The sequence below is a fragment of the Asterias rubens genome, chromosome 15, assembly GCF_902459465.1.
Source record: "Asterias rubens chromosome 15, eAstRub1.3, whole genome shotgun sequence".
Taxonomy (NCBI): Eukaryota; Metazoa; Echinodermata; class Asteroidea; order Forcipulatida; family Asteriidae; genus Asterias; species Asterias rubens.
The window spans coordinates 13,677,543-13,692,491 of record NC_047076.1 but is presented as its reverse complement, the minus strand read 5'-3'; the positions used below and the strand labels follow the sequence as shown (position 1 = coordinate 13,692,491).

The 14,949-nt window shown below is 39.1% G+C and overlaps 1 protein-coding gene across 1 annotated transcript in view; it reads right to left on the bottom strand.

Moving 5' to 3' along the window:
• Window positions 1–14,949, bottom strand: part of LOC117300026 (integrin beta-1-B-like) — a 31,732-nt gene that overhangs the window by 10,846 nt on the left and 5,937 nt on the right. Inside the window, exons 2-16 of the mRNA XM_033783676.1 lie at window positions 12,924–13,030; window positions 12,575–12,651; window positions 11,608–11,721; window positions 10,996–11,083; window positions 10,377–10,508; window positions 9,214–9,310; window positions 8,972–9,056; window positions 7,396–7,482; window positions 7,216–7,299; window positions 6,853–6,930; window positions 4,233–4,328; window positions 3,493–3,582; window positions 2,443–2,630; window positions 1,430–1,514; window positions 776–918 (exon numbers count right to left, since the gene is read on the bottom strand). Coding sequence (XP_033639567.1) covers window positions 776–918; window positions 1,430–1,514; window positions 2,443–2,630; window positions 3,493–3,582; window positions 4,233–4,328; window positions 6,853–6,930; window positions 7,216–7,299; window positions 7,396–7,482; window positions 8,972–9,056; window positions 9,214–9,310; window positions 10,377–10,508; window positions 10,996–11,083; window positions 11,608–11,721; window positions 12,575–12,651; window positions 12,924–13,017 — 1,538 coding nt within the window. The 5' untranslated portion in view covers window positions 13,018–13,030. The remainder of the gene's footprint in view (window positions 1–775; window positions 919–1,429; window positions 1,515–2,442; window positions 2,631–3,492; window positions 3,583–4,232; window positions 4,329–6,852; window positions 6,931–7,215; window positions 7,300–7,395; window positions 7,483–8,971; window positions 9,057–9,213; window positions 9,311–10,376; window positions 10,509–10,995; window positions 11,084–11,607; window positions 11,722–12,574; window positions 12,652–12,923; window positions 13,031–14,949) is intronic.

The following is a 14,949-nucleotide window of genomic DNA, read 5'->3' as shown; positions in this document are numbered from 1 at the left end:
GAAAACCGGATAGTCTGGAAAACCCTTGTGGCACAGCAGAGAACCAATGCACAACTCAAATCATATATGGCCCTTGCCGGGAATCAAACCAATGTCACCTTTGTGAGAGGTGAGCACTTGATGCACATGCCAACCATGCCACCCTAAAGATAATTAACAATTATGTGGAAACACTTTATTTTAGTCAGTTATATGAATATGGATTTGATTATTGTCTGGTACAATGACATGCTTGATCACAAATTACAACTTAAACTTGAATTCCTCAGACAGTTGCTGAATGGATGTGTATGGCCCAATGTTTGCTCATCTGGAGGTTGTAACCCAAAGCTTGCCCTGAACCATTTGACAAGTCATTGTACAAGACTTTGTTCAAATCTAACACGTAACTGGCTTATTCTCCAAGGTTTTTTTTTTTTTAATGCAACTTTATGTTTTATTGACAATAAGATAATAAAATGATTAATGTCACGGGTGAGAGGCGAACCCACAAACTACGTTTTTTTAATATGTTTTTTATTTTTTTTATTTTTGGGGTCCTTCGAGGTGGATTCGAACCAGCGACCTATGGATTTGCTGAAAAAGTTGAACAAAAAAAAAATGTAAAAAAATATAAATATGTTTTATTGTTTTATTTTGGGGGTCCTTCGAGCCAGATTCGAACCAGCGACCTGTGCATATCAGCACCCCTAGGAAAAAAAAGTTGTAAAAAAAGGTTGTAAAAAATGAAAAGTAAAATAAAGATCCCGCCCGTGAAATGATAATAATGACTTACGCTCTACACGAGGAATCATTATCACCCAGATCAGCGTCACTGCTACTGCATTCACATTCCTGACCGTAGCGTCCAGCATTACATACGCAAGATCCACACTCTAAAGTTCCGTTCCCCATACTGCATTGGTCACTAGTTGGCACCTGTAATGTAAAACCAAATACAAAATCAAAGGCCAGACGCGACATGTGTAAACACTTCTACAGTTGTGGGGTGTCATGGCCGAGTGGTTAAGAGCATCGAATACAAGTTCTGGTGCAGTCACCAGAGTGTGGGTTCGAATCTCGATCATGACACTTGTGTCCTTGAGCAAGATACTTTACTATAATTGCTTCTCTTCACCCAGGGGTATAAATGGGTACCTGCGAGTGTACAGGTTCATATTGTGAATGAAAAAGCATTTGGAGCGCAACCGTTGCCCAGGATGTATACTCCCCAGGGAACTGAGAAAGATTTAAAGAATTTTATTGGCCCAATGACCAAGGCACTATTAATGTAAAGCGCATTGGTACGGTTATCGTAAAGTGCGCATTTAGGCGACACGGCGTTTACACGTAAACCTATTGCCCAACAACGTGGTGGCACAGTCGCCGCGTGTGGCGTGCACGCAAGGGGTCAATATAAGAATTTCGTTTTATTTATTATTATACTTACATTTTTTGATTCACAATCACATTCACACACCACTTCTACAGTCACCGTCATTTCCTCATTGAATCCAACAGGTCGAACGGTAAATCTGTAAGAGAAAACAATCAAACCAAAATTACAACTGATTCTTTGGTTTAGAGCAGTTTAGTCTCATCATTCATTCTCAATGTTATGATGCGTTTACCAACACACCTCAATAAAAAACCACATAGCTTAACAAAACACACTTCATAGAATATGAAACCTGTTCCAGTTAAATATATACAATTGAAACTAACAGTTTCCGTCTCAGTTTCAGCATGTAAAAACATATTAACCAGCTAGGGTATGTAATGGTATAATACCATAACCGGTTAATACATTTATATATGCTAAAATAATTTTGATTTTGTGACTTGTTTTACTCAAATATTTGAAGGGAAGCTTTCCACTATCATTATCTTCAAACCGTGTAAGTTTAATATAAATCTGTGGACTATTAGAAAAAGTACCCAACTCCTTTAAAGGGTGCCATCATTGTTATTGTGTGTGCCTATGCAGTAACTGGATGAGATCAAAAAGACACAAACCCTCTAAAAATTGCACAAGATTTTGATATATATCCCTGTTTAAAGGCAGTGGACACTATTGGTATTTACTCAAAATAATTATCAGCATAAAACCTTACTTGGTAACGAGTAATGGGGAGCTGGTGATAGTATAAAACATTGTGAGAAACGGCTCCCTCTGAAGTAGTGTAGTTTTTGAGAAAGAAGTAATTTTCAACGAATTTGATTTCCATACCTCAGAGGTCTCTAAATCAAGCAACTGAAAGCACACAACTTCGTGTGACAAGGGTGTTTTTTTTCTTTAAAAGTTATCTCACAACTTCGACGACCAATTGAGCTCAAATTTTCACAAGTTCGTTAACTTATGCATATGTTGAGATACACCAAGTGAGAAGACTGGTCTTTGATAATTACCACAGGTGTCCAATATCTTTAAACGAAACCTACAGAAATTGAGAGCGTAGTTACGTTTGTATACGCTGCTCAGGACACGTTTTGGCCGTGATGGAGAGGGTAAAGTTGACGGTATCACCAAGTTTAAGATCTTGGCAAACCTTTGACCCTGGCGTGACCTCTCCCCTCAGGCAATGAGCGACATATTCTACTGTGATGTTCTGCGGAGCATTGTCAACAATCTGAACTTTGGAGGTGATTTTCTGCATTAATGAAACAAATGAAGTTCGGTTATTAATAATAGTAAAACTGGGTTCTTTTATAGTGCTTTAAGCCCCTAGGGCCGTATCAAATCGCATAGTATTTTTTCCTGCAAGGTTTGTGGAGCTACATTTTAAAGAATGGGGCTATTCCTTTACATAGCACCATGTAATGGTTTACAAGGTGCTGTGGTATAATATGCAGAGAATTAAACCAGCAACAACAGGGCGAGCCCCTTCTCTTTTCAATAAGTGCACTGGGTTCTTTAAAGGCAGTGGACACTATTGGTAATTACTCAAAATAATTATTAGCATAAAACCTTTCTTGGTAACGAGTAATGGGGAGAGGGTGATAGTATAAAACATTGTGAGAAACGGCTCACTCTGAAGTGAAGTAGTTTTCGAGAAAGAAGTAATTTTTCACGAATTTGATTTAGAGACCTCAAATTTAGAATTTGAGGTCTCGAAATCAAGCATATGAAAGCACACAACTTCGTGTGACAAGGATGTTTTTTCTTTCAATCTTATCTCGCAACTTCGACGACCAATTGAGCTCAAATTTTCACAGGTTTGTTATTTTGTGCATATGTTGAGATACATGTACACCTAGTGAGAAGACTGGTCTTTGAAAATAACCAATAGAGTCCACTGTCTTTAATGTGCGTTACACAACGCACAGGAAAAAACAGCTTTACATCCCATCTGAATGACGCAGACGACAAGAGTGTCACGACTGGGACTCGAACCCACACTCTGCTGATCAGAAACATCAGAGTTTGAATTGGGTGCTTTTTACCGCTAGGCCATGACACGCCAGAAACATGTAGATACTGCTCATTTCATTTTGAATATTGCCGGATCTTACCTCATAATTTTCCTTGATGAGATCCACGATATTGCTGGAGTCAGCTGCTAAGATGCCAGCTGTGGCGCCCTCTATGAATCTTGTTAAGTTCTGAAACAAAGACAATGAATAATTTGTAAATTAAAACTCCTGGGGTATAAGGCCTCTTCTCAGATTTAGTTTTGTAAATAAAGTATCAGACATCTTCAATTTTGATTTCATGTTAAATCAACGATGTGACTGATTTAGTATCTGAAGGTTCTATGCACATCTCTCACATCTCATCACTTGCCAAAGATTGTCGTAGATGGAAGAAATGTGTAGTCGCCTGCTTCGCAGCCAAAGGATGATGATGATGCTGATGCGCATGAGATCATTTAAGAAGGGCGCCCTCAGCAAGAGGTCAAATGACGGTTGTTCATTGGCTCACAATTTGTGCTGTGCATACATCATGTGCATTTTCTAATATTTTGTCTTTGCTTTACCTCTAAAGGGGTGGACAAACAGGCCTCGAAAACGAAAAACGTGAAGGTTATTTAATGCACACCCTCGATTGGTTGTTTAAGAAAGCGCGAATTCTGCATGGAGCAATTCAACCAATAGAATGCATTCTTTTTACGTCATTATTGTTAAAGATTTCATTATTGCTGCAGTGTGACCGGCCCTTAAGATGGAATATTGATGACGTCAATGGACAAGGTCCATTAGCAGTTAGAAAGAAGGTGGAAGAACATTGATGAAAATAAGACCGGGAGACTTACAGAGTAGATTTGAATCTCTGACAACGTTACAGCAAAGATCGGAATGATGCTGTACTTCTGCATCTTGGAATTCAACTGACTGATTGATGGATAATCCTAAAATAAACCAAATTACACTCATTTAAATTAAATGGAAGGTACACAAAACAGATATTAACTTAAAAACTTACTTGGTAACGAGCATTGGAGAGCTGTTGATAGTATAAAACATTGAAGGAAACAACTCCCTCTGAAGTAATGTAGCTATTGAGAAAGAGGTAATTTCTCACTAAAATAATAAAAGACTTCTAGCTAGAATCTTTTATTCTTATCTGAAACATACAAATTCCTCCAACAAGGATGTTTTTTATTTCATCATTTTCTCGCAACTTCGATGACCGATTGAGCCCAAATGTTCACAGGCTTGTTATTTTATGCATATGATGGGAGAATCCACCAAGCGAGAAGACTTGTCTTTGACAATTCCCAAACGTGTACCTTCCCTTAAACCAATAGTTATTACTAACAAATATTTAACCCTAATGTTCTCAAGTGTCCCATGGGGGAATACAATCGAACTTTCTACATGTTCTTGGAATAAAGTTTGACCACAAAATACAATATCATATACAGATCGGTGTAACGGTAAAACCAAATATCCCCAATACAAATTCAACGTCTATTATATTATTGCGGTACCCGCTGCTAAAACATAGGATTCAAACTGCCTCTAGGTACCGTGGAGTCTGGGTGACTTTTTGGTAAGACACTGCTCTAGAAAGTCGTGGGTTCGAATCCCACCTGAGTAATATGCCTGTGATTTATTTCACTAACTCTGGAAAGTACTGAGTATACAGTGCTAACACACATCGGTGTATGGGTAAAAACCAAAATTAATATTCTTTATCCCCGATGCAAATTTAACATCTATTATTAAACCTGTAGTAGTTTGACATCAAGTCACTGGGCAATCTCGGTGGTCTAGTTGGTATGACACTCCTCTAGAATTGCAAAGGTTGTAGGTTCGAATCCCACCCGAGTAACATGCTTGTGATTTTTTCACAGGACTCGGGAAAGTACTGAGTATACAGTGCTAACACACATCAGTGTATGGGTACAGGACTCAGGAACGTACTGAGTATACAGTGCTAACACACATCGGTGTATGGGTACAGGACTCGGGAAAGTACTGAGTATACAGTGCTAACACACATCAGTGTATGGGTACAGGACTCTGGAAAGTACTGAGTATACAGTGCTAACACACATCGGTGTATGGGTACAGGACTCAGGAAAGTACTGAGTATACAGTGCTAACACACATCAGTGTATGGGTACAGGACTCTGGTAAGTACTGAGTATACAGTGCTAACACACATCAGTGTATGGGTACAGGACTCTGGAAAGTACTGAGTATACAGTGCTAACACACATCGGTGTATGGGTACAGGACTCTGGAAAGTACTGAGTATACAGTGCTAACACACATCAGTGTATGGGTACAGGACTCTGGAAAGTACTGAGTATACAGTGCTAACACACATCGGTGTATGGGTACAGGACTCTGGAAAGTACTGAGTATACAGTGCTAACACACATAAGTGTATGGGTACAGGATTCTGGAAAGTACTGAGTATACAGTGCTAACACACATCAGTGTATGGGTACAGGACTCGGGGAAAGTACTGAGTATACAGTGCTAACACACATCAGTGTATGGGTACAGGACTCGGGGAAAGTACTGAGTATACAGTGCTAACACACATCAGTGTATGGGTACAGGACTCTGGAAAGTACTGAGTATACAGTGCTAACACACATCGGTGTATGGGTACAGGACTCTGGAAAGTACTGAGTATACAGTGCTAACACACATCAGTGTATGGGTACAGGACTCTGGAAAGTACTGAGTATACAGTGCTAACACACATCAGTGTATGGGTACAGGATTCTGGAAAGTACTGAGTATACAGTGCTAACACACATCAGTGTATGGGTACAGGACTCGGGGAAAGTACTGAGTATACAGTGCTAACACACATCAGTGTATGGGTACAGGACTCTGGTAAGTACTGAGTATACAGTGCTAACACACATCGGTGTATGGGTACAGGATTCTGGAAAGTACTGAGTATACAGTGCTAACACACATCAGTGTATGGGTACAGGATTCTGGAAAGTACTGAGTATACAGTGCTAACACACATCAGTGTATGGGTACAGGACTCGGGGAAAGTACTGAGTATACAGTGCTAACACACATCAGTGTATGGGTACAGGATTCTGGAAAGTACTGAGTATACAGTGCTAACACACATCAGTGTATGGGTACAGGACTCGGGGAAAGTACTGAGTATACAGTGCTAACACACATCAGTGTATGGGTACAGGACTCAGGAAAGTACTGAGTATACAGTGCTAACACACATCAGTGTATGGGTACAGGATTCTGGAAAGTACTGAGTATACAGTGCTAACACACATCAGTGTATAGGTACAGGACTCGGGGAAAGTACTGAGTATACAGTGCTAACACACATCAGTGTATAGGTACAGGACTCGGGGAAAGTACTGAGTATACAGTGCTAACACACATCAGTGTATGGGTAAAACCAAAATTACTATATGCAAGACTACTTACCAATTCCTTGGACATGAGGTACTCCTGTGTTGGACTGAGATGACATCTACCATCATTAGGGGTGACTATACCACCAAGCTGTCAATAAACATTAACCCATTTCAATTACTAACATTAACTAAAAGAGAATAATGAATGCATTCCGAACCCTCAATCCTCTTCAATAAACAAGCTGGGTCCAATATCATAGAGCTGCTTAGCAGCAACAAGCAGGATACCAGTCACAAATTGTACATGTGACATGGTATTTTGGCTGGTAACCCTGTTCTGGTAAGCATTTTGTTCTTAGCTTCTCGTTATGCTTAAGCAGCTCTACGAAATTTTGCCCTGGACTAATGGGTATAGTTTGTTTTGTATACACACCTTGCCGTCTCCTGCATAGTGAAATGGTGCATCAGTAGTGAATATCACTAAATGACGAGCCTGATCACGCCATCCAATCTCACTCTAAAAAAAGAATAACGCATCAACAAGGTCATTAATGAAGTCAACAACGAGGTCACAAATGGGGTCATCAATAAGGTCATCAATGAGGTTACGTACCGTGCAGACAGTGACCTGCATAAGAGCATCCAATCCACCCTCTGGGGCATCAAGATTCCCGGAAGCATTTTGGGATCTGACAATTCTCTACAATAACAATCAAAATAATTACATTATAATAATTATATGCAGTTTTAGAAAGTAAACTTAACATGTAGTTTTGGGAATATCAGGGCGCAATTTCATAAAGCCTGTAAGCACAAAAACTTGCTTAGCACAGACAAAATATTGCTTAGCAGAAACTGGTTACCAGCTGAGGTTTACATTGTGGTGACTGGTGCGCCAGCTATTTTTGCTTAGCATAACAATTTGCTAAGCAGTGTTATCTGCTTAACGGCTTTAAGAAATTGGGCCCAGTTCAGGTGTGCTTAGGTCTTGAGACATCATATGCAGGGGTGTATTATAGCTTCGGCTTTTGGTTAGTAACAGTAAATGATTATAACCACAAAGGTTAACATTTTGGGCATAATGAAATGTAGGGTTCCACAAAACAGTTAAAGGGAAGGTACACGTTTGGGAATTGCCAAAGACCAGTCTTCTCACTTGGTGTATCCCATCATAAGCATAAAATAACAAGCCTGTGAAAATGTTGGCTCCATCAATCATCAAAGTTGCGAGAAAATGATGAAAGAATTAACACCCTTGTTGGGCGAATTTGTGTGCTCTCAGATAGGAATAAAAGACTTCTAGCTACTCTATGTATTTATTGTTCTCACCCTCATTAAATAGCTTTGTTTATTGGTTATTCCTTAAAAACATTGTTTATACTCTGTTTTCATGAAGTATGGAAATAAATATCAGTTTGAATGAATGAATTATTCTAGTGAGAATTGAACTCTTTCTCAAAAACTATGTTACTTCACAGGAAGTCGTTTCTCAGAATGTTTTATACAGCTCTCCAATGCTCGTTACCAAGTCAGTTTTTAAGTTAATATTTGTTTTGAGTAACTACCAAACGTGTACCTTCCCTTTAATAGCTCGACGATTTGACCCTAGCAGAGTCTTTCACAAAAGCTAAATGACAACAAAACAAACATGAACAGGTAACTAATGTTACATAGGAAGTGAAGGGGAAAAAGATGAGAGGAGAGAAAGACTCAGAACACACAATGAATAGGGAGACAAAATATATTGTTGTGTTGTCACTTAGCCTTTGAGACTCAGCTAGGGGGGTCGTTAATGTCAGGCAACTACGGGTGCGTTAGATTAGCTTCCTTGGGATTACCCCGATCTCCCCCCCGGTACGTTTGAATAGCTTTGACGTCATTCCGGGGGCTCAACCGGGTCAGTCCCAAGTGCCCTGCTTGTGGAACGGGTCACTTGGGGCTGGCCCCAGGTGCATGATGTCAAAACGAGAGGGTTAGTGATCATATGATTACATGTACATGTAGCTCTTGTCAGGGGCCCACCCCAGTGAGCACTGCGGGGACGACACAGGGAAGCTAATCGAACGCACCCACTCTATGAAATTAAATGTATTTTGTGTTTGTTGTGTTGTCACTACCCTTTGAGAAAGACTCTTCTAGGGGTCGGAACGTCAGACGATTAACTTTGAAATGAAATGTTCTTTACTTACGGTAAAACTATCAGTATTGTTGTCGAGTGGTAGAACATTTTTAAAACCATAAGGGGCTTCACAGCCAGAGCAAGGATGGAGCAACCTGTAGTAAAGTAAAACAGTTTAATCAAACATGAAACATTAGTACACACTATAATCATGTTTTGTGTTGTACAAAAAGTACCCAAACCCTTTAAAAGAAAACAGAAATGGCACACTAAGGAGAAAGAAAGAGAGTAAAGTTGCAACGAAGCACTTACTTGGACGGTACGGTGCTCACGTAGGGCATAACAGTCTTGTCCACAAAGGACCCAAATCCAAGGCGAAAGTTCCTGGTGATGGCTTTCATTTGTTGAGCTACAAAAAGAACACAAAAATTACATGAATAGTTTGATCCAATCTGGAGTAAAAGAGATTCAGACCTTTTTCTCCCGAAGACGATCAGAGCATACCGTTGAGTTGAAACCAACGGTTTTTTTCAGAACCACCCCAACTCATTAGAGATAGTCATTACATGGTGTTACCGCAAACCTTTCTATATCATATTTCCACCATGCAAAGTTTCAAATCCTACAGATTCAGACCTGTATGCTTTGTTGTTGAAAGGGCAAAGGCACCAAGGCATTTTCTCTTTGGTAAAGGGCACCCTATGATGAAATTGTAAATTTCTACTGTAGCATTTCAAGGGTACCAAGGCATGACCAGTGGGCATGGAGGCTCTCCATAAAGTATCAGACCTGGAGATTGATTTTGGAATAATACACACATAAGGATTTGATCAGCCTCTAGCCACCGTGCTATTTCGGTGTTCTAGTGGTTTGACACCTGCTCCAGCAATGCAAAGGTTTTGGGTTTGAATTTCCCCCCCTTGTGAGGTTTTTTTGATAACTCTTTTTGGGTAGTGTTGGTTCTGAACTGAACCGGTGGTTAATGACTTAATGTTTTGATCAGTATGCTCTGATCGTCTTCAAGAGAATGCTGGACTCTGTTGCTGGATACTGCTTAAAGGGTCTATGTAACTTTTGTAGGACAAAAAAACACAATGTCCACAGATTTACACTAAACTTACACAGTTTGAAGATAATGATAGTAGAAAGCTTCCCTGAAAATATTACGTGCTGAGGTGCTGTAGTTTTTGGGAAATGAGTAAAACAATGTCATGAAAATAATTTTCGCTGCATGAGACGAAAATTATTTTGATCATTTACAAACGTATTTTCATTACATTGTTTAACTCATTTCTCAAAAACTACAGCACCTTAGTTAGTAATATTCGAAGGGACGCTTTCCACTATCATTATCTTCAAACCCCGTAAGTTTACTGTAAATCTATGGACATTTTGAAAAAGTACCCAAATCCTTTAAGTACTTGGCCCAGTGGAGGCGTGGAGGCTAATATGAAATATTGTTTATTGTTACTCACCGAGGGTGCTTCCAAGCTCCTTCAAATTATTAAGATCATCTTCCATGGACTTGGATAAATCCATGACATAGTAAAGATCAACGGGATAGTCCTCAGCTTGGCGGACACTCAATGTGATATCAGCAGGTAGTCCTAATGACAAATAGAGAAATAAATGAATAGCAATCCTAATGAATTCAAACGTCAAGACTCGAACCTACAATCCGCAGATCATATTTTAAAAAAATAAATTATGCAAGTCGCCAGACACACAAGGCCTGAAGGCCACTTCAAGGTGTGGGCTACAATGTGTTTTTGTTAGGGGCCATTGCTACCTACTCCTGGGTAGGCTTGGGTATCATCCATCAGAAGCCTGGCTGGGAGAGCAGAAAGCACTACCTCCTCAACTTTACCAAGCAATCATGGTTAAGTGTCTTGCTGAAGGACACAAGGGTCACGATCGGGACACGAACCCACCTGCTGCTGATCAAACACCAGAGCTTGAATCCCATGCTCTTAGTTGCAATCTACGACACGCCACAAAAATACACTAGAGCTTGAGTTTGGAGCTCTGATCTGCTCGACCACGACATGCCACAACAACAATACTTCCACAAACTACAGTTATTTCTTGACTGACCTGGTCTGAGCTTGAGACTAACTGCTTGAGGTTTGACTTGTACTGCTCTAGACGTAGACTGACTTCCTGCATCACTCAGGGGCTCATCCTAAGATTAGATTAGATTAGATAAAATAAATAAGATTTGGTTTATTGCTGTTAAGTATACAGTAAAACTTTCCTTGGCTCCTTATGCGAGTTAGGGTCTAGGTGTCTTGCTCAACGATTTACAGAATTTCTCTAACAGTATTAAAGCAGGGCTCAATTTGGTGTCTCTGCTTCTGTAAGCAAAGAATCGGCAAGCTTAGGAAATTGCGTCAAGTGTATTTCATGGGTAAGCGGGCTATTTTTGCTTGTGCGTGTGCATGCTAAAGTTCCTAGTCATTTTATGGTTACACAGCTAGCGTAGAAAATTGGCATTTGCACCGCAAGTGGAGAATGGTGATCTGAAGGCCCAGAAATCGGCGGTAAGCAGAGCCATGAAAGTTGGGCCCAGGTTTTCTTCTTCTTCCGTCCCAAGTACCGCTTCATTATTAAAGATTACCGAATTGTGACAATACTAGTTAAGATGCAATAGCTTTGTTGCAAGTGCTCATGGGACTGACCTCCCTGTAGCCATTCTGTTCTACAAACCTTAGTTTTTGTTGAAGTGCTTTTTGGACTACTGATAGCCCCGCAGCCCTTCTGTTCTAGATTCTGAATGAGATCACATCGTGAGTAACTGTTTCCATCGACATCTTTAAAGATCTGTATAAGACAATTAAAGTCACGTAAAATGGTAGAGAATTAAAACAGTGAAAGTTAAATTAGGTGACGTTTGTGGTAGCACCATGTGAAAATCTCTCTTTTGAGTTTATTCAGGGAAAAACAGAGGTCGACGCTTCTTACTTCTGAAGACAATCAGAGGATACTAGTGTACGTCTATAGTTTAAAATTATATAAAAATTATAACACCCCTTACAAATATTCTGCCTTTTTATTGGTTTAGAGCGCGTCACATGATATGTCTTAGTTTTACTAGACGGCGGCCGTGTGGTAGTGCATTTTTTGCCGTGTGATAGTCCGATGACAATCATACGGCGTGCAGTACTCAGACGTCTTTTTACCCACCTAGAACCCAATCAGCTGTGCATCTGTGTATCTGAAATGCGCGTACGAACATTACATGTACGAAGATGATAAAGTCTGCTGGGGTGTTATAAAACAAATATTGACTGCTTTAACTCGCGCTATGGTTAAAACTATGACTCCCTCGGTGATCCCGGACCGTTCCATTTTCCCCCCGGCTTCGCCTCGGGAAAATAGAACGCTCCAGGGATCACCTCGGGAGTTGGAGTTTTAACCATAGCACTTCAAGCAGTCAATACTAAAGCCCAGTTCATACTCCTTGTAAGTGCGAAGTGAATTTGACGTAATTTGACATCACAACTCTGTTTTCGCTGTGACTATTTGCATGAGTTCAGCAGAGCTCAACTGCTCGAATTATTCATTGGCAATTTGTACCGTCAACATTTGCTTTGCTCTCGCATTCACAGGAATAATGAACCGGGCTTAATTTAGAGTTACATAATGTATAATGTACTCCTAGAAATCTTCCTACCTCGGTTGTACACCATCCACAAGAAGGGTCTAGTACTATACATGCACCACAAGTCTTGGCATCAGAACAAATATTGGCTGAAAAAAAAGAACCAAACGAGTTAATATTCAAGCTGATCATAAGGTGTTGACTGTTTAGTGACAAGCACAAAACACAAAAATTGGGAAATAAAAATTGCATTTTTATTTTCAACATATGCAGAAAGTTACAAACCAGTGGCAATTTGAGCTCAACTGGTCGTCGAATTTGCAAGATAATAATGAAAGAAAAAATTATTGTTGAGACTGACCGTGGGATGACATATGAGATAAATTTTAAGAAAGTTGAAAACTGCAAGAGATAAACTTACATTGTGCATAGCATGATGCAAATACCACTGTCATCAAAGCTGCTTTGATAATCAGTTGCCTTGGCAACCAGCCACTGTTTATCGTTTCCATCATCTCTTTATTTGGGCTAAAGAAAAAAGAAAGAGACCATGAGACTTATAAATAAATGAATTTTACATAAAAAGCATTTATAATATAAATAGTGCCAAAATCCGCCTAAAAAGCCTTTCAAAGAGTTTTACAGATTAAAAGATGTAAAACATGCAGCCGATAAGCATACCAAAGTATTTAAAACAACAATAACCATTATATACCGGAATTCCATGAACTACTAAAAAAACAATGAAACTACAAAATAAAACTTAAAGGAAATGGTTAGGGTTATGAAGGAGGAAACTCATTTATAATCTGAACCATACTAATTATTGTTTCCTTGTTCCGATCAAGGAATCAATATAAGATTACACATGTTAGAACATGGTTAAAGGCAGTGGAAACTATTGGTAATTACTCAAAATAATTATTAGCAGAAAACCTTACTTGGTAACGAGTAATGGGGAGCTGTTGATAGTATAAAACATTCTGAGAAACGACTCCCTCTGAAGTAACATAGTTTTCGAGAAAGAAGTAATTTTCCACGAATTTGATTTCGAGCGAGACATCAGAATTAGATTTTGAGGTCTCGAAATCAAGCATCTGAAAGCACACAACTTCATGTGACAAGGGTGTTTTTTCTTTCATTATTATCTCGCAACTTTGACGACCAATTGAACTCAACTTTTCACAGGTTTGTTATTTATGCATTATGTTGAGATACACCAAGTGGGGAGACTGGTCTTTGACAATTACCAATAGTGTCCAGTGTCTTTAACGGACATGGTTCTGTTGATTTAATGGGAGTGAACTAGTTGGGACTGACCTCTGTTAATGCCTCAAACCAAAGGAAAGACCTGTCCATTAGCCCATAATAAATAAATGTTCAGTTTACGGTTGCCCAACTGACCCTAATTTTATCCCGTGACCCTAAACTGCTTCAGCTGAATGCAGTGTATACATGGTGTTACCGCAAACCAAATATACATTGATACCTCACCATGCAATGCCTCAAATCCTAGTTGCAGTGTATAGGCCTACTTGTTGAAAAAAAAACCGTCACAGTATTTTCACCAGATCGTCAAATCCATCCACATTTAGCTAAGTGACAGTGGGTACAAACGGAACATCTGGCTGCAGCATTCACAGCCTTGACACTTGTGTTCTTAAGCAAGACACTTAACCATTGCTTCGTCATTTCGATTGGGTCTCAGAATACATCACTTCAATAACCTCTCTTTCTGTAAGTTTGTAATATAACTTGTAATGATACCAGGTAACATAGACTCCTCTTTTTCGCGAAATATGGACCCATTCACAACTCTAGATCAGCTACTAAAATTCATATTGGAAAGGCTCGGACCACTTTATTTATGAAAACAGTCAGACATCAAGGCCCCCTACTATGGAATCAGCTCACCCACATACCTTCAAAATATACTTGAAAAACCTACTTATAACCAATATTGTCTAAAATGACGCCATTTACTTGACCATGATTATTAATTCTAAGTTATCTAGTCTTGTAATTACCCATATGTTGTGTTAATTTTCGTTTTTGTTATAGACTTTCGATTTACTATTATATGTTTTGATGGCTGTATAGCAAACAAATTGTTAAAAGCAGTTTAATTCTAAAAATATTGTTTGTGTGCTATTTTTGCTGCATTTCATCAATTAATATTTTTGTTATAGGATTTGAGGCATTGCATGGTGAGGTATCAATATAAACTAAAACCAATTAATTTATACTATAAAGGGTCCAGGCTCTGTACAAGCCAAGGCTTTTGTATTGTATGTTCTTGTTTTTGCTTTCTTATTGTTCTTATTGTCTGTGCTTGAATTTTTGCCTGTGAAATTAATAAATGAAATGAATGAAATGAAATGAAATTTTTATGTAGCTTTTTATATATATATGTGTGTCATATTATACATTGGTTCATCATGAAAAAA